The sequence below is a fragment of the Cervus canadensis genome, chromosome 1 (assembly GCF_019320065.1).
Source record: "Cervus canadensis isolate Bull #8, Minnesota chromosome 1, ASM1932006v1, whole genome shotgun sequence".
Classification (NCBI taxonomy): domain Eukaryota; kingdom Metazoa; phylum Chordata; class Mammalia; order Artiodactyla; family Cervidae; genus Cervus; species Cervus canadensis.
In genome coordinates, this window is record NC_057386.1 from 36,463,178 (window position 1) to 36,482,752 (window position 19,575).

A 19,575-nucleotide genomic window follows, 5' to 3' on the forward strand; every position below is an offset into this window, starting at 1 on the left:
ATGGGCTTAGCAGCTCTGCAGCCAGTGGGATCTCCCCAGATCAGCGATGGAACTCCTTCTCCTGTATTGGCAGGTGAGTTCTTATCCACTGGACCACAGGAAGCCCTAAATACCTTTTAATTAGTACGATGTTGCTCTAGAATCTGACTCCAGTTTCCTCATGCCTAATGCTCTTCTTTAGACTTTACAGCTAACCCACAGAGGAGATATAAAATACTCCTCTTAGACAGAATAACTGATGGTTGTGATTTTTAATATCTAGAATCTTTCTAATATCAAAGGTATTACATTTATCCTGTGTAGCTCCAGAGGACAGGTTTATGATTAATTCCACTTAACTAATATATATATATATATATATATATATATATATATATATATTTTTTTTTTTGCAGTCTATTAGGTCCTATGCTGTGCTATGGGGTTTTCATACAGGATGTCACCAAGCTGTGTAAATTAAAACAGCAATGTGTGTTTTTATTTCAAATAACTGCAATTTTCAGCTCTAGAGTTTCTTTTTTTTTAAATTTAATTTTAATTGGAGGAAAATTGCTTTACAATTTTGTGTTGGTTTCTGCCATACAACAATGTGAATCAGCCATCAGCAGTTCAAGAATGTCTATTTCTTTTTTGTTTTGTTTTAATTTTTCTGCTGAGATTATAATTGCATTTATTGGTTGCCTATTTTGCTTTGCCTCATGGAACATAGTTATAATAGCTGCTTTAAAATCCTTATGTGCTGAGGTGGAATCAAAATGGCAAAGTAGGAAGACCCTGAGCACACCTCCCCCCCAAAAACACATCAAAACTACAAATACATATAGAATAACTCTTACTGATAATGACCTGAAGACTAGCAAAATGGCTCTTCTACAACCAAGGTTGTAAAGAAAACCACACAGAGTCTGGTAGGAGTGGAAGGGAAGCAATCTAGTCAGGACTCACACCCATAACGGGTGAACCAGAGAAGCGGGGCACACGGGCTCAGTGATCTTCCATGGGGATGGAGGGGTTCAAGCCACATATTAAACAACCCAGACCTAGGATCCAACACCAGGAAGACAAGCCCCCATATATGGCTTGAAAGACAAGAGGGGCTTATCAGAGGGCCATGAGAAACTGAGACTCTGCTCTTAAAAAGCTTGTGCACAAATTTGGATATTCTCAATCCCAGTGAGGAGGCAGCAGATAGGAAACCTCTTGGTGCTCTGGCCAACCTGCCAGGAAGACTCCAGCACATCCCTCAGCCCACACCAGCCTCCTGCTCCAGCACCGCTCCCCACTAAAAAGGAGGCTACCACTACCCATGCACGTGAGCATTCCCCAGGGAAGGCACAGAGCCAGGTCAGGACCCAGCCCTGCCTCTAACCAGACAGAGACTGCAACTGCCAGTGCATGCTGCACCGTGGAAAAAGTGGAGATGGTTCAGCAAGTCCCTGCCACTAGCCAGCATGGAGACCACAGTTGTTAGCATGCACATGCTCATCCATAAGAAGAAGAACCAGCCCAGGTCCTGACCAATCCTTGAGTAAGGGTGAAAACCACCATAACAATAATGCACATGCATGCATGCATCAGGGATGGAGCAGAGACACCTCAGTGCTGCTCCAACCCCTCCACTCAATATCACTATATCCGAAGCACCCACACCAGGGGAAAAGGCAGAAACCAGCAGAGAACCACCTACATCTCTGTCTTCCTAGCTTCTGTCCACTCAGCTAGTTGCCATTCCTTCGTGGTCAATGGAGTCTGAGCACCAAAGACCACATGTTCCAAATCATATTTCATCCCTTCTTAAAGGATCAGTTTACTAATTAACTTTTGCCCATGGTAGAAAAAAAATTAAAGCAGATTCTTCAGCATAGAATTATGTGGTTCTTTTATTTAATACAATGGAATAATGTGTTTAAACCATTAAATTGCTGATTTAAGGGTGTATCATGCCAGCACTTCTAGCACACACATGAACTTGTTGTCCACTTTTCTAAAGAGACTCCAGTTAAGTTAGTCACTTGTTCATGTCTGACTTTTTGCAACCCATGGACTATAGCCCACTCGGCTCCTCTGTCCATGGGATTCTCCAGGCAAGAATACTGGAGTGGGCTGCCATTCCCTTCTCCAGGGGATCTTCCCAACTCAGGGATCAAACCCGAGTCTCCTGTATTGCAGGCAGATTCTTCACCATCTGAACCACCAGGAAAGCTCCACTTTCTAAAGAGACTCCAAGAATAACCCATACTCCCGGGTCACCCATATTCGGTGTTGCTTTCTTCTCTGTGTCCTTAATTAGGTGAACTTGGAGAAGACTATTAAGTGACCATTTCTGAAAGAAAGAAGAGAGTCATTTGCTGGATGTCATTTCAGCTTCCACATTCCCCATAGATCTGTTTATGCAACTTATGCATGAACAGGCTGCTGGTTACCTGCCATGATAAGGAATCGCAGCTCCTCACCCCTGGTCTCTCCAGCACAAAGGAGGGATAAACAGGACAAGTGGGTCGACACCAACTTAGCCTCACCTGGACTAGGATGATCGAGTCTAGAAGACCAGACAATAAGGTACTCTGAGTCAAGAGTGGTTCAACTCATCTGGCCTTTTTCATGGTACAGAGGCCTCTGTCGGCACCTCCAAGAAAGGTTACAGAAAAAAATCACAGCACTAAACATACTTGGTTTCTTTGCTAGTGAAAGGAATGATAGGATCCTGTTGGGCCCACAGAGGTATCACAGACAGGTCCCTCATGCTTTAGCCCCCTTTCTCTCTTTTTTTTATTCTGCCTGGACCACACAGCACATGGGGTCCCAGTTCCCCAACCAGGGATGAGATGGAACCCACGGCCCCTGTGTTAGAAGCTTGGCATCTTAACCACTGGGCCACCAGGGAATTCCTGCCTTAGCCTCTCTTGGACCAGTATACTGCAGGGACACATCAGTGGGTTCTCAATTCTCTTGGCTTCTCAGTACCACACAGAATTAATTATCTTCAGTTTAACAGATCTTGAGGTCAATCCAACCTAAGAATTGAATGTGAAAGTCGCTCAGTCCAACCTAAGCTATCCAACCTAATCAATCCAACCTAAGAATTGAACGTGAAAGTTGCTCAGTCGTGTCCGACTCTTTGCAACCCCATGGACTATACAGTCCATGGAATTCTCCAGGCCAGAATACTGGAGTAGGTAGCCTTTCCCTTCTCCAGGGTATCTTCCCAACCCAGGGATCAAACCCAGGTCTCTCACATTGCAGGTGGATTCTTTACCAGCTGAGCCACAAGGGAAGCCCACAGACCATAAGAAATGTGTTCTTGCAATTTCATCATCATCCCTGGAGTATGAAATTGCAAGAACACATTTCTCATGGGTTCTATGAACAACTAAAAGGGGCAAACATGAGCAGAAAATTCTAAAATAAATAGAAAAGGGATGCTATGATGCTATGTGGTTGTTAGGCTCTATGTGGTATTCTGTGAATGCAGCTTTCTGGGATGTCATATACTGGTATGATTATAACCTCAACCTGGAGCTATTGTCTTTCATTCTAAGAATGGACAAAAATTAAAAGTTCTCTAATACTCTGAGACCAAAGAGAAAATTTGAGCAGATGAAGCAATAGCAACAATCATTATTTAACACACCCAGAGCATGAAGCAAATTTCCTTCTGTGCCTTTAAAAGCAGTTTCTGTCATCTTCTGATGGTCCACTGTAGGAGAGATGTGCGTGAAGCAGACAGAAGTCTGCCAGTGATACCCTCAGTGATTGGCAAGAACAGCCAGGTAAGGATTAGAAAAGGAAGCTACATGACTCCATGTTGCTTCTTTTTTCTCCCCCTTTCTCCTCTGTCTGTCCTACCCTATGGTCATTTGGGAACCTATCTCTCACAAACAGTCCTGAAACAACAAGGATGTGCTCCTTTAGTGGACAAAAGGGGCAGATGCCTGGGTCCTTAATCTTACAAGTTGAAAGTCATCATGCTATAAGAATAAAGCACAGGAATCAATGGCAACTTCTCTCCACAATAATAATAATTCAAGATGATCCCGTTAACCTCCAACCTCTGCAGGAGACACACATGTACCCACACCACATATGCACAAACACACAAACATACACACTCATGCTCACACACCACATTAAGGCATTAAAAGGACATGGCTCAGTAAACCAAGTTTCTCTGCTATTCAAGGAATCTCCATCAAAGAGTGGCTGCATTATACTGCATTGTCTCTATTTTATAGATTTTTATGGTTTGCTTTAAGGGAAATTAATTTATTAATTTATTTATTTTCAGTTAATTAATTTTAATTAAGTAATTAAATATTCAGTAAGTGGTATGGTCACTGAGTGGTTCAAACCTCAAAATATGCTAAAATGTACACATGAAAGGGTTTCCCTGGTGGCTCAGATGGTAAAGACTCCACCTGCAATGCAGGAGACCCAGGTTCAATCCCTGAGTCAGGAAGATCCCTGGAGAAGGGAATGGCAACCCACTCCAGTGTTCTTGCCTGGAGAACCCCCTGGACAGAGGAGCCTGGAGGGCTACAATCCATGGGGTTGCAAAGAGTCAGACACGACTGAGTGACTAACACACATACACATGAAACCCTCCCTCCCCTATGTCTTATTCATGCAATTCCCATACCTCCAGCAAGTAATTACTCTTACTGGTGTTTTGTTTATTCTTCTAGAGACTTTTAATGAACATATTAGTCAACCATTTACTACTACTTATTTATTACCTGTTTACATATTATTTCTAGAAGTGGGATGAAAATATTTGGAACCACAATGAGAATGAGTTTGAGGTGTGTCCTAATCACTCCAGTCCCCCCACCACCACCACCACCCAATTCTCTCAGTTTTTAACCTTATAGCTTTTACTCCATTCCTCCCGGGATGCTTCTCTTTTTTATATATATTTTTTAAATTTTTTATTATTTATTTTTGACTGCTCTGAGTCTTCTTTGCTGCACATGGGCTTTCTCTAGTTGCGCTGCGTGGACTTCTCATTACAGGGGCTTCTCTTGCTGGGGAGTATGGGCTCCAGGGTGTGCGGGCTCAGTAGCTGTGTTGTGTGGGCTTAGCTGCTTCCCACACTAAGGTTGGAACCCATGTCCCCTGTACCAGCAAGTGATTTCTAACCACTGGACCACCAAGGAAGTCCTCCCCGGATATTTCTTTCCTTATCAATGGGAAACCTGGACTCTTTAAATTTCATTTTCGTTCTCAAATTTGAACCTGAGTCCAGAAGGCACTCAAGTTAAATTCACCAAGAGTGCCTTTGCTTTGTTTGACATCTTTATGTCTCTGTAACCATAATGTTTCCTACATATTCCTATGGCCAGGACTTTATTTAGTCAAAGTTAAGGATGAAACCAGTAACAGAAAGGTTCAGACTGTTCCCTATGACTGATATTACCTCTCTAAAATCTCCCTTTTCATTCTTTCTACTCTTTGGGGTTTATGTATTCACATGATGGATACTTACTAAGTACCTATGTTGTACTAGACTCAGGACTAATGTTAGAGTCCAGAGAGGAACAGGATAGACATCTCTGCCTGCTCTCAATGGTGCTCACGTAGAATGAAAGACAGAGAGAGGTAAATAGATGGTCACAATCCAGAGTGACACGGGAGAGATGTGAACCTGAGGTTTTTGTGTGAGGGGAAGGGGCTTCCCTGGTGGCTCAGAGGTTAAAGCATCTGCCCGCAATGCGGGAGAGCCAGGTCCGATCCCTGGGTCGGGAAGATCCCCTGGAGAAGGAAATGGCAACCCACTCCAGTATTCTTGCCTGGAGAATCCCATGGATGGGGGAGCCTGGTAGGCCACAGTCCACGGGGTCGCAAAGAGTCGGACACAACTGAGCGACTTCACGTCACTTCATTTCAGGGAGGGAAGATTCCCTGGTGGCTCAATCGGTAAAGAATCTGCCTGCAATGCAGGAGATGCAAGCTTGATCCCTGGGTTGAGAAGAGCCCCTGGAGAAAGAAATGGCAACCCACTCCAGTATTTTTGCCTGGAAAATTCCATGGACAGAGGAGCCTGGCAGGCTACAGTCCATGGGATCGAAAGAGTCAGACACAACTTAGCAACTACACCAACCCAAGGGAGGATAGCTTCCTAGCAGAATTGACATTTAAGCCAAGATCTGAAGTTTGGCATGTCTGCTGAATGAGAGTGAGAAGACTATTCCAGCCCAAGAAAATAAGATGGGCAAAAGTTCAAAGTGAGACTGTATCTGGATCTTTTAAATGATTCAAAGTATAACTGGTACACAAGGTGTGGAGTGCAGGAGGGAGGTTCATGAGAACGGGAAACATCTATAATAAATCCCAGTAGGGTCAAGGGTCTTCAGGCCATGTTAAGAAGTTTAGAGTCTTTCCTGAAAGTAAAGAGGAGCCCCTGAAGGATTTCTCAGCTTGAGCAATAAAATTAGATATGATGTGTGGAAAGCCCATTCTCTCTGTTGTGAGAACAGATGGCAGGTGGGTGTGCCTGGAGGCAAGGAGAACAATTGCCAAGCCTGAGGGAAGTGTGTAAATAGAGATAAATAGGCAAATTTCAGCTATGTTGAGAAAATAAAATTACCACGATTTGATGGTACTTGAATGCAGACAGGGAGGAAGGAAAATGGGTCAGTAATGACACCCAGGTCTCTGGTCAGATGAGCTGTGTAGACAGCAGTGATAATGATTTCAGTGTTGTTGTTGTTGTGTCACTTTCAGTATTAGACGTGTTTTTTTACCAAATCCCAAGCTCCTTCTCCAGCAGCTATTCTTTTGAAGCATTGGGAAAATATGTTAAAAATACTTTTCTGACTCGTGAAACCTCAGGATGGATTATCATAATGTCCACATGAATACCATAAGAGTTAAGCAAACAAACATGTCCAGCCTACTCCCCCAGATATATGTACTGGATTGAAAAGTGAAAGTGTTAGTGGTTCAGTCATGTCCAACTTTGCAAACCCATGGACTGTAGCCCGCCAGGTTCCTCTGTCCATGGAATTCTCCAGGCAAGAATACAGGATTGGATTGCCATGCCCTTCTCCAAAGGATCTTCTCGACCCATGGATCGAACTAGGGTCTCCTGCACTGTGGGCAGATTCTTTACCGTCTGAGCCACCAGGAAAACCCATATTGGATTAACACTTATATAATAAAGTTTTTTCAAAAACCTCTTCTCCCATTGCAAACAAATCTTCAGTTTTCCATGGCACCAAGCGCAAGCATTTGCAAACAGTCAGCTGAACCAGATGAAACTGACATTTCTGCAGGTGGCATCACCAATTCAATGGACATGAACTTGGGCAAACTCCGGGAGATGGTGAGGGACAGGGAGGCCTGGTGGGCTACAGTCCATGGGGTAGCACAGAGTCAGATACAACTTGGTGATTGACCAACAAGCAATTAAATATTGGAGATTTTAAATGATTCAACCCCACCTTAGAATATCAACACTGGAATACCTCATAGTTTTCAGAGTTCACAATCCAGGGCTTACCAATCTCATTCAATTAACTCTACTTTCTGCTTACAGACACATGGAATGGGAAAACCTGACCAGTGTCTCAGAATTTTTCCTTCTGGGACTCTCCCAACAGCCAGAGAAGCAGTGGCCCCTCTTTGGTCTATTCCTGTCCATGTACTTGGTCACAGTGATGGGCAACCTCCTCATCATTCTGGCCATCATTGCTGATGCTCAACTCCATACTCCCATGTTCTTCTTCCTGGCCAACCTCTCCCTCACTGATACCTGCTTCATTTCTACCACAGTCTCCAAGATGCTGGCAAATATATGGGCCCAAAAATCAGGTCATCTCCTACACAGGGTGTCTATCACAACTGTATTTTTTCTTGATGTTTGGGATGGTGGAGGCATTCCTCTTGGCTGTCATGGCCTATGACCGCTACATGGCCATATGCTACCCACTCCCTTACATCATGGTCATGAGACCTGGCCTCTGTGTCCTCCTAGTGTCTGCATCCTGGGTCATGAACGCCCTCCACTCCCTCCTACACACACTCTTGATGAGCAGACTGTCCTTCTGTGCAGACCAAGAGATTGCACACTTCTTCTGTGACATCAACCCCCTTCTGAGTCTGTCCTGCACAGACCCCTTCATCACCCTCCTACACACACTCCTGATGAGCAGACTGTCCTTCTGTGCAGACCAAGAGATTACACACTTCTTCTGTGACATCAACCCCCTTCTGAGTCTTTCCTGCACAGACCCCTTCATCAATGAACTGGTGATCTTCACTGTAAGGGGTCTTATGGGTCTGGTTTGTGTGCTTTGCCTGGTTATCTCTTATGCATACATTTTCTCGATAATGCTGAAGATCCCCTCAGCTCAGGGGAAGTAGAAAGCCTTTTCCACTTGCAGCTCTCACCTCTCTGTGGTCTGTCTACACTTTGGGAGTTCCTTTTGTGTTTACTTCAGCCCCCTTTCTAACCACTTGGCACAGAAGGGTGCAGTTGCATCAGTGCTTACACGGTGGTAAACCCGATGCTAAATCCCTTTATCTATAGTTGGAGGAACAGAGACATCAAGTCTTTCCTGAAAAAGCTAATGTGGGCTAGGAAAAGTCATTCCCCTCAGTGGGAATGACTTCACATCTAATATAGGGGTCCCTACCCAATTACATTCACCACAATTAAGCAGGGAAGAATGACAAAGGGAGAAAAAGTTGGGAATCTCACTTCTAAGACCTGTGATCTGAACTTGAAATATTCATGCCTAAGTTACAGGACACATTAGGACAAACCCATTATCAGGGCAATATCATCAGCTTAAGTTCTTACAATCATAATGTTCTAGAATTATAGCCACCCAGTTGTATAATATCGTAAAGGATGTGCTTGAATCTTCTGAAACCACACGAAACCATGCCAAAATAAGGGAATATTTGGTTGTGCTACTGCATGTAGCCAAGAATAAACTCCAGGAAAAAATAACTTTTTCCTGCCATCACTGGGACCTTGGTGACTTGGACCCATACCAATAGCATTTTAACTCTGAGACTCTCCATGTCTGTGACACCCCTAGGCTGAAAGAACAGACACTGGGACTGGGAAGGGTTTGATCGGATGGAATCTTCAGCTAGACCTACTATGATATTTTACCAGGCATCCAAATCCCCATCCCTCCTAACACCTTAAATTTCACTTGACAACTTCATTTTTATCTTTGGGAAAAATTTTGCAAGTCAATTTCACCCTGCATCACTTGGCATAATGTCTGGCACCATTAAGACGTGTTAAATCCCACTGGCATGGTTGCAATCATAACGTTAGGGATCAGGAAAGAATGATTTTATGACTATTTCAAATTTCTCACCTGAATGATTGAAACCCCTCCTAGATATTCTCTAGGCCCCAGTTTCTCCTCATTCCATCCATTCTGTACACTACAGTCAGATGAATCTTCATAGAATGTGATTATATCATCACAACCCTATCGGAAAACTCAAATGGTTTTATGCTGCCTGCAGAATAAAGTTCAAACGATTTACCCAAGCATTAGGTCTACCATCACCAGTTCATAACTTATAAGACCCACAGAGAGCCCACAGTGTTCTGTATTTCTCCCAAGATCAACTCAAGCCAATATCTGCATTATGCTGATTATTACTGATGGTTACCAAAAAGCTAAGTCAGTAAACATTGGAGCAAACAGACATACAATAAGGTGCCCCAAGACCAATTAGATGCTATAGGAAAATGAAAAGTTATGACAGGGTGATATTTTTCATTCTCTTTAGGTACCTGGTTGTAAGCTTCGATAACATAGATTGTGATTTCTGTTGATAATATCTTTTCCAGTGGAAATCAGTTGTTGATAGCTTGTGCATGCATGCTAAATCACTTCAGTCATGTCCGACTCCTTGTGACCCTACGGACTGTAGCCTGACTGGCTCCTCTGTCCATGGGATTCTCCAGGCAAGAATACTGAAGTGGGTAGCCATTCCCTTCTCCAGGGAATCTTCCTGACCCAAGGATTGAACCTGTGTCCCTTACTTCTCCTGCATTGGCAGGCAGGTTCTAGCACCACCTGGGAAGCCCCCGATGACAGCTCACCTACTCCCTATTCACCTGAGAGTTCACACACTATCTTCTGTCAATAAAATATAGTATGGCAAAGTGGTAACAGCACTAGCAAGTTCAAATCTTGGTTTTGCCACCTGTAAGCTGTGTGACCCTTGGAAATTCTTTAACCTTTCAGAGCAAGCATAACTTACCTCATTGTGTTGTCAGGAAGTTTGAATGTGGTTATGTCTGTAAAGCATAGTTTGTAACGAATTAGATATAAACGTAAGCATGTACTTCCTAGAATATATAAAAAAAATAGAATATAGTATATTTTCAATAAATGTTAGCTATTGCAGTAACAGTTCTTGTTAAAATGAAAGGTGAGCAAGCATCAGATTATGTGAATTCACTCTCAAGCACTGCTGCTAAGGATTGCCTATGGCCTGCACTGTGAACCTAGAAGGCATCCTGTCTTAAATCATTCTTTTGGAGAACATTCTGGGATTTAAATGCAGGATTTCTCACTTACTGGGATTCACATGCAGGGAAGATTTCTGTCTACCTGTGAAATCATGTTTGTCCTGGTGGTTCAGAGGGTTAAGAATTTGCCTGCAATGCAGGAGAACTAGGTTCAGTCCCTGGGTCGGGAAGATCCCCTGGAGAAGAGAATGGCTACCCACTCAGGGTGCTTGAATTTAAGGTGCAATTTTACCTACTTAAATACACAGGTTTGCAACATCCCATATTCCCTCCCAATTCATTGACAGTTGTGCGTCTTTCACTGTTTAACAATCACCAGTATTTTTAATTCTACCTTTTAACTTAAATTATGTGTTACTCTTTCACACTGATGTTTTGTATATGAATTTTTGTGTAACAACACAGTTTTCATGTTTGTCATAATTATACTTTTTGAGGTGTGTCAATACAGCCTTACGCCATAGTTTTGTCAAAGATTGTTTTATTGTGCTGTTTGAAGATTAACTCACATCTTTGAATATGAAAAAAAGATCATTTCAACAAACATTACTTTATTGTGTGGTTTATTCTCCTAGCCTAGAGTCCTAAAAATAAATACATCCACATATACTTATCGCTTGTTTTAAAGCTCATATTCTACACTGTCAAACTGCTATCAAATAAAACTGTTTCTGCAAGATCTCACCAATACTGCTTCACTATCGTTATTCATTTTACTAGCTTAATAAATATTGTTGTTGTTCAGTCGCTAAGTCATATCAGATTCTTTGTGACCCCACACACTGCAGCGCTCCAGGCTTCCCTGTCCGTCACCATCTCCCTGAGTTTGCTTAAACTCACACCCATTGAGTTGGTGATGCTATCCAATCATCTCATCCTCTGTTATCCCTTTCTCTTATAGCAAAATAAAATTACTGGTAGAGTTATTGAAATGGAAAATTATTTCTATCATCTATGATTACAGCAAATCTTCTGTATTGTTACTTCTTACCCACCAATATATTTAATAAGTAGACACTTATAAATGAAGCATATGGTTCCTTTTGATGCCACAAAAGTTCAGGGCCATTTTCTGAATTTGTGTCCCATGGAGAAGCATGTAGCTTAGTCATGTTTGCACAGAACAATGATTACCTTACTTTTTTCTCTTCTCCTATTACCTTTTCCCATGCTCCCCATGCCTCAGCTTTATCACGTAAATACCCCAAGCCTTTAGCCTTAGGGGATACGGATTTGAGATTTGTTCTTCTCACTTGGCTGCCTCATGTATAAACCCTTTCTCTGCTGCAAACCATGGAATCACAGGATTTGGCTTGCCGTAAATCAGGCAAACGAATCTGGTTCAGTAAGCTATGAAAACAACCTGTGTCTGTTGATGCATGAATGGATTAAGATATTGTGGAATAAAAACACAAAGGAATATTCAGTTCAGTTCAGTTGCTCAGTCGTGTCCGACTCTTTGCAACCCCATGAACCGCAGCATGCCAGGCCTCCTCGTCCATCACCAACTCCCGGAGTCCACCCAAACCCATGTCCATTGAGTTGGTGATGCCATCCAACCATCTCATCCTCTGTCGTCCCCTTTTCCTCCTGCCCTCAATCTTTCCCAGCATCAGGGTCTTTTCAAATGAGTCAGCTCTTCACATCAGATGGCCAAAGTATTGGCTTTAAAAAAGGAGCTCCTGCCATTGTGATAAAACATGGATCAACCTGAAGGATATTATGTTAGATGAAATAAGCCAGACACAGAAATAAAAATACTGCATGATCTCACTTACATTTAGACTCTAAAAAAGTTAAATTCATAGAAGTAGAAAGCAGAATCATTGCTACCAGGGTGGGGAGATGAGGGTAAGGGGAGATGTTTTCAAAGAGCCCAAAGTTGCAGTTATGTAGGATTAGTGAGGTCTAGAGGTTTAATTATAGCATAGTTAATAATACTGTATTATACACTGGAACTTTGCTAAGAGAGTAGACCTCAAGTGCTCTCATCATGAAAGAAAATGCTGGAGATGGATATCTTAATTAGCTTGATTGTAGTAATCATTTCAGTATATACATGTATATCAAAACATCATGTTATACACTTTAAATATATACAATTTAAATTTAATAAAAGGCAATGAATACACAAAAATAAATCTAGCAAAAGATTTGGGAGATATTTACTCAGAAGAATGCAAAGTGTTATTTAGATAAATAACAAAAAAGTGGAGAAATACACCATGTAGAAGACTTAGAGGACTCGATATTGCAAAGAAACTCATTCTCTTCCAAGTTAATCTAGTTTCAATGCAATACAATTCAAAATCCTAGCCAGTCTTTTTTTTTTTTTTCGAGAAATTAACCAGCCAAAATGGAAATGGAAATTGAGGGTCAAAAATAGGCAAAGAAATACTAAAGAAAACTAAAGAATTTAAACCATGTAACAATGCCATTAAAAGATACAGTAATTAATGAGTGGAGTATTGACGCAAGGATCAACAACTGAGAAATGAAACAGAATAGAGTCCAGAAACAGATTCACGGAGGTGCAGTCATCTGACTAATGGGAAATACAGCGGGAAAAAGATGGTCATTTCAATAAATGGGACTGGATCAGTTAGATATCAATATTTGTGGGGGGAAACATATCTTCTTGATCTCTACCTCACCCAATATCATAATCAACACTAGATTAATAATAGATCTAAAGGTTAAAGGGAAAGCAATAAATAGTTCAGAAATAAAATATAGGAGACCATTATCAAAGACTAAGCAAAGATTTCTTAGAAAAGATACAAAAGGGAATAATGATAAAATGATAAATTGACCCATACTGACATTAAAATCTTCTCTCTCCATCATTAATTGAGTAAAAACCAGTTGTATTCTTACTACAACATCTCATGAATTCATAGTTGCAACATATAATTACAAATCAACCTGAAAATATCAATAGAAAAATGGGCTAAAGGCCTGGAAAGAGAATTGACACAACAAAATATACATATAGCTTCAGTAGTCATCAAGGAAATGCAAATTTAAAACATAGTAACACTACACACAGACCAAAACAGCTTAAATGAAAAGGATGGGAAAATGTAAAATAATTAGGAACAACTGGAACTCTCACGTGCTGTGAAAGGGGAGGAAAACCAGCTCAAGAACTTGGGGAAACTGTCTAGAACTGTCTACTAAAATCAGATATATGACAGACAAAAGAGTATAAACAACATACATTCATTGCTATAAAGTATAAAAATGGGTAAAATTAAATTATACTGCTAGGAGTGATTACTCTTGCAGGAACAATGATAAGATAATATGAGGGGAATTACAGAGTGTGGAAAATGTGTTTGTTATGTGAGGACTGGTTACTCATTTTTTTTTTTTCCAGTTTGTAAATATTCCTGCCAAAATTTTCAGATTTGGTTTCATTTCATAAACTTTGCAAACGTCAGTGTTTACTATGTCTGACTATTATACTACCTGGAGTCCTTTTATGTCTTTCATCTGCTGGTTCTTATTTTTGATACCTCATTTCCTTGTGTATCTGCTTCTCTTTGGTCTTATGCTTGATACTGTGTTTGAAAAAATTATTCAGAGAAATAATGTGAAGGCTAGGGTGACTTTATTTTCCTCTAAACATGGTTTTTTTTTCAGTTACTTTTACTTAGTATTTGGAGTCACTAGCAATGTGGGCTTGTGAGTGTGTGCTCAGTCACGTCTGACTATTTGTGATGCTATGGACTGAAGCCCGCCAGGCTCCTCTGTCCATGGGATTTCCCAGGCAAGAATACTGGAATGGGTTGCCATGCCTGCCTCCAAGGGATCTTCCCAACCCAAGGATCGAATCCAGGCTGCCTACATTGCAGGCGAATTCTTTACTAGCTGAGCCACCAGGAAATATGGGCTCACCCCAATCCAAATTTCATACTCGAGACTTTCCATTCCCCTGGGGACTCAAAGCCAGGCAGGAGCACACGCTTGATGTCTTCTTTAACTCTGGTGTACTCTTAAACTTCAAGGAACCCTTTTAAGAAGGTTTCCTAAAAGGAAGACTTCCCCATATGGAGCTCGTTTATTCCTTGTAAATAAAATTCATTTCCCAAGACCTTTTCTTATAGATATTAACACTGGAGCAATTATCCAGGTTCATCTCAACAAACTGTCATGGGATTGCTTCCCCAAGGCCTTGTCAAAACTGATAGTAGGCGTGCCCCTAGAACACTCCTTTTTCTTTATGAATATGAGACTGAAACATCATTTCTCAGATTCCTCATCCTCATCAGGACACCCACAGCCTTCCATTCTGTCTCCTCTCTCACAGGGACAGAAGATCCAGGCACTAATACCTTCTTCCCATCTTTAGCCAGTAGGACAAATCACTAAGTCCTATTGACAAAGCAATGTCTTAGGGTCCTCTGTGTCCTGACTGAACTTTTATCCTATATAGGAGGAAACTGGAGGCAGCAGAACCAAGTGACTCTGAGAGCCACATTAACAGAGAGTAAGGTATGACCATCACAAGCTCAAGTTGTCTTTTTTCTCCTTTCCCTATCTTCTCTCTTCCCCAGTTTCTCTGTCTCAAAAACACAATCACAAATATTGAAAGAACACTCATACAATCCAATTCCTTAGTATTTAAAGATAATATAAAATGTCATCTAATTCTTATAGCATGCTATAAAATGCTGTCACATGACTTGCTGCACCTGCTTCTCAAACTTGCAAGAAAGTCTTTATGGACGAGATGAGGTGGCTCTGGGAAGATGTATGCCCTCCTCAAGGTCATGCAGCTAGGGGGTGACACAAGAGATTCAAAAGACTAGTATTCCAACATCAAGCATGGAATATTTTCCCATACCACCTCATATTCTCCCCTCTCCACCCAGCCACACTCCAGCGGAGTTTGTGTCTCTAAGGCTATCTGACCACACCAGTGTTCAGAAACCACTGACTTATACAGAGGCAGAGCAGTGGTTCCGCTACGTGAATGATCAGAATCACCAGCTTATTGCTTAAAAAGGACTTAGTTCTCAGAAAAGAACCAGTATTTCAAGGAAGGAGAAACAAAGAGATGAGAAAACAAGCTTTTTGTTTTAAAGCATCACTGGTGATTCCAGTGTATGCTAAAGTGTGGGAGACACTTACCCTTGAGGGCAAAAGCAAAGATACTAATTTCTCTGGGTGTCCTCTGACTTTTCCCAGCGCTCATACTTGCCTCCCACCCTCCCTCCCATCAGGCAGATGCCCCCATAGGGTCCTGAACTTCCAACAATAGGCTGTGAAAGTAAGCAGTTTTCTGATGAGGTCTAAGGAGGTGGAAAACCTTGGTCTCCATGGCAGAAACAGGTAGCGGCCAGGTATGCTCAGGGTTAGGGATCACTCAGGGAGTCAGTTTTTCCTTCTTAGGCTAGTCTGTGGGTCTTGGAGTAGTCAATTCTGTTTTTCTAAGGGGGTGGGCAGCTTTCGTTTTGCTAGCCTCAAGTTTCCAGGTTTTCTATGTCTTTCCAGCTCCAGACTAACATAAAGTGCATACACCTAGCTTGGAACTCTCCTGGTCAAAGTTTCATCTCTGCCACGGTATCACTTGGTGACCTTGGGGACAGATCTCAAGCTAAAACCTTCCTTTAATCACTAGGAGAAATAAATGAGCTCATTTTTGGTATAGAACCATAGATGAATTTTATAGTAACAACAGATGAAGGAAGCTGTACATACACAAAAGTCTCTGGAGCCTGTGATGAGAGTTGGGCCCATTTTCACTCAAATGTTACTACCACAAGATTAGTCTTCGAGTTTGGATTCTTAATGTTGAAAGAGAGTTTAACCATCACCCACTTCCAACAGAAGCTTGAATCAGCTCTGAAACAATCACTCAGCCCGTGGGATCATGTTCGAATGCCTCTGTGATGAGAAATTTACACCCACACCAACCCTCCTTGTTAGCTTAAGTCTTCTGGAAGAGAGCCCAGATCATCTTTTACTACCTGGGTCCTGACTTGAACAAATCCTATCCTTGCATACAGGAAACCTGCATTAATACACTCCCTCACTCTGTGTCTCCCCTTGTAGATATCACTAAGGTGCCAGTCACAAAGAGTCTCCATCAGGACCATTCCCTGCAGACACAGGTAGGGTGAGGCAGCTCCTATCTATGTAGGGGGCAGAACCAGGTCCAGAATTGTGGAGACTGGAGCCACTGATGCCTCTTTATCTTGAGAGTATAGTTTTTTAACAGGAAGACATAGGAGATAATCAGAAATTTGAGAAAATAGTTAACAAAATGACTCGTTTAATGATCATCCCCATTTGGGTTGGAGAATTGCTTCTGTCAACTCTTGATATGGTTTCTGTGTGTGTGTGTATGTGTGTATGTGCTCAGTCGTGTCTGACTCTTTGCAAACCCATGGACTGTAGCCTGCCAGGCTCCTGTGTCCATGGAATTTTACAAGCAAGAATACTGGAGTGGGTTGCCATTCCTTACTCCAGGGTATCTTCCTAACCCAGGGATCGAACCCTAGTCACTTGCGTCTCTTGCACTGGCAGGCAGATTTACCACTAGTGCCACCTGGGAAGCCGATATGGTTTTTTTTGTTGTTTTGTTTTTTCTTTTCTTTCAAAATTTTTATTTTATCTTTTCCCCATTTATTTTTATTAGTTGGAGGCTAATTACTTTACAATATTGTAGTGGTTTTTGCCATACATTGACATGAATCAGCCATGGATTTACATGTATTCCCCATCCCGATCCCCCCTCCCACCTCCCTCTCCACCCGATCCCTCTGGGTCTTCCCAGTGCACCAGCCCCGAGCATTTTTGTGAAGTAGAGTCATTTGTTTCTTGCTCCTTTCAAGATTTTCTCCTTGTTTCGCCTTTCAGCATTTTTCCTATGATGTGTATGTTTGTGGATCTCTCTCTGTTTATCTCACTTGGAGTTTGCTAAGATTTTGGATGTGTATCTTCCAATAAATTTGGGGAGCTTTAATAATTAATTTTTCAAATATTTTTCTGCTTCTCTCTCTTTCTCTCCCCTCTTTATGGTACTCCCACTACATATATGTTGGTGTGCTTAATGGTGTTTTACATTTCTCTTCATTTTTAATTATTTTCTTTTTTTTTTCAACTTGCATAATCTATATCCATCAATCTAGAGTTTACTAATTCTGCCGGTTCTAACCTACTGTAGAGGCCCTCTAATGAATTTTTTATTTTAATTATTTTACTTTTCAACTCCACAATTTCCATATGCTTATATTTTAAAATTTCCTTCCTCCTATTGATAATCTTGATTTAATTTGGCATTGTCATTATACTTTCTTTTACTTCTTCAGTCATATTCTCCTTTAGTTCCATCAACATATTTCAGTGGCTACTTTGAAACCTCTCTCTGTTAAGCCTGTCATCTGGTCATTCTCAGAGGCAGTGTCTCTTGCCTGCTCTTTACTCTGCTGTATGGGTCATATTTTTCTGTTTATTTTTATGACATAATCATTTGCTGGAAATGGGGCATTTTGGCTAACACACTGTAACAACTCTGGGTACTGAACCTCCCTTCTGGATCTTACTATTGTTATTTACTTATTTGTCTAGCATTGACTAAATTATTTTATGATAGCCAATTTTACCTCCACAGTGTTAAGCCTCTGATGTTGCTCCTAGGGCAGCACGACCATGGATGTGTTTACAACACTGAACTGACAGTAATATTGGTAGACCTCTTCTTCTCTTTACCTCAAAATACTCAGCTGTTAAATGCTACTAAATAGCAGCTGATGCTCTATTATTTTTAACAATTCTCTGGGGCATAAATTGCTCTACAAAATAATCCAATCAAATTGCGACTCCTTTGAAGGAATAATGTTGTAGGTCAGAGTTTAGTATCTGTTCTGTCCCCAAAAAGGCTCCTCTCTGCTGTCTTATTCTTCAGTTTTCCACATGAGCTGACCTATAGCCTAGGCTGTATCAGTATTAAATCCATGAATCTCCTCTCAATTGCCTTTTGCCACAAACTCAGCAGTTTTGAGAGCATCTTTTGGCCTGAACTTCCATGCTCTGTTGCAAATAAACTTGGTTAAGAGCTACTTTTAGGGCTGTTTCTTTGCCCAGTTAAATCTCTAAGCCATGGCTCTGGAGCTGGGGGTGAGGAAACCGCAATCTTTCTGAGTAACCCCGCAACCCCTAGAAGCTGAGCGCTTTGTTGAAGTGTAATGGGATTGTTAAATGTTATATTTTATCCTAATCTTTGTTAATTATTTTTTACATATAATAACTACAGGTAATGTTTTTTGACTGCTCACTGCAGACCAGCTCTTCATGTTAAGCATATTGTTACTTACTTTATCCTTCTCCTGATCCATTTACACAAGAAGAAATGGATTATTAAAGAGCTCAGGTAATTTACTAGAGAATTCGCAAGTGGATACACTCACACTTGAATTCGAGTGTTCCAACAATACAGTCTTAGTAACTGCAAAAAATGACTATGGGAGCAGTATTAGTTTGGGATCCATATACTGTACGATTGTCCAGTTTAATGTAAATCCTTTTTTTTTTTCTCTTATTGAGGTGGCCAAAAAGTTTGCTTGGTTTTTCTTTTTGGCCAAATCAATATCTTCCCTCTTTTAAAACCCTCTTTATTTCTAATGGCATTTCAGGTAAGTATCTTAGATTTCCCACAGGCAAACAGTGATAATTTTTCCTTCTCTTTTTCAATATTTTTACTTACCCTTTCATTGCTCACTTATATAACACCCATTTTTATAATGGATATACCTATTTAAAATACAACTGGAAAACTTACATAATACCACAGAACAACATACAAATATTTAAGCACTTCAAGAGTATTTATGATGATAGGATTTCAAATATGACACAGACATAATGCCTATAATATTGAGTATGCCAAATTTGAAGTTCCTGGAATGCTAAAGGTGCATAATGATTTCTCATGTTCTATTCTTGTATCTGTTATTACTTTCTTTCTAATGTAAAAAGAAATTATAAAACTGGGTCTAAGATACTTTAATGCTAAGAAAACAGATGACTTTGCTTATCTGAGTGTGTTTTTTCAATTGAGG

General features: G+C 41.0%; 1 protein-coding gene across 1 annotated transcript; it reads left to right on the forward strand.

Annotated features, from left to right (window-relative positions):
- On the forward strand, positions 1–8,499 carry LOC122427101 (olfactory receptor 1G1-like). The gene is given in 3 exon segments (XM_043446711.1): positions 1–73; positions 7,826–7,996; positions 8,114–8,499. Coding segments are annotated over 3 exon segments (630 nt in total).
- Positions 8,500–19,575: the final 11,076 nt, after the last annotated feature.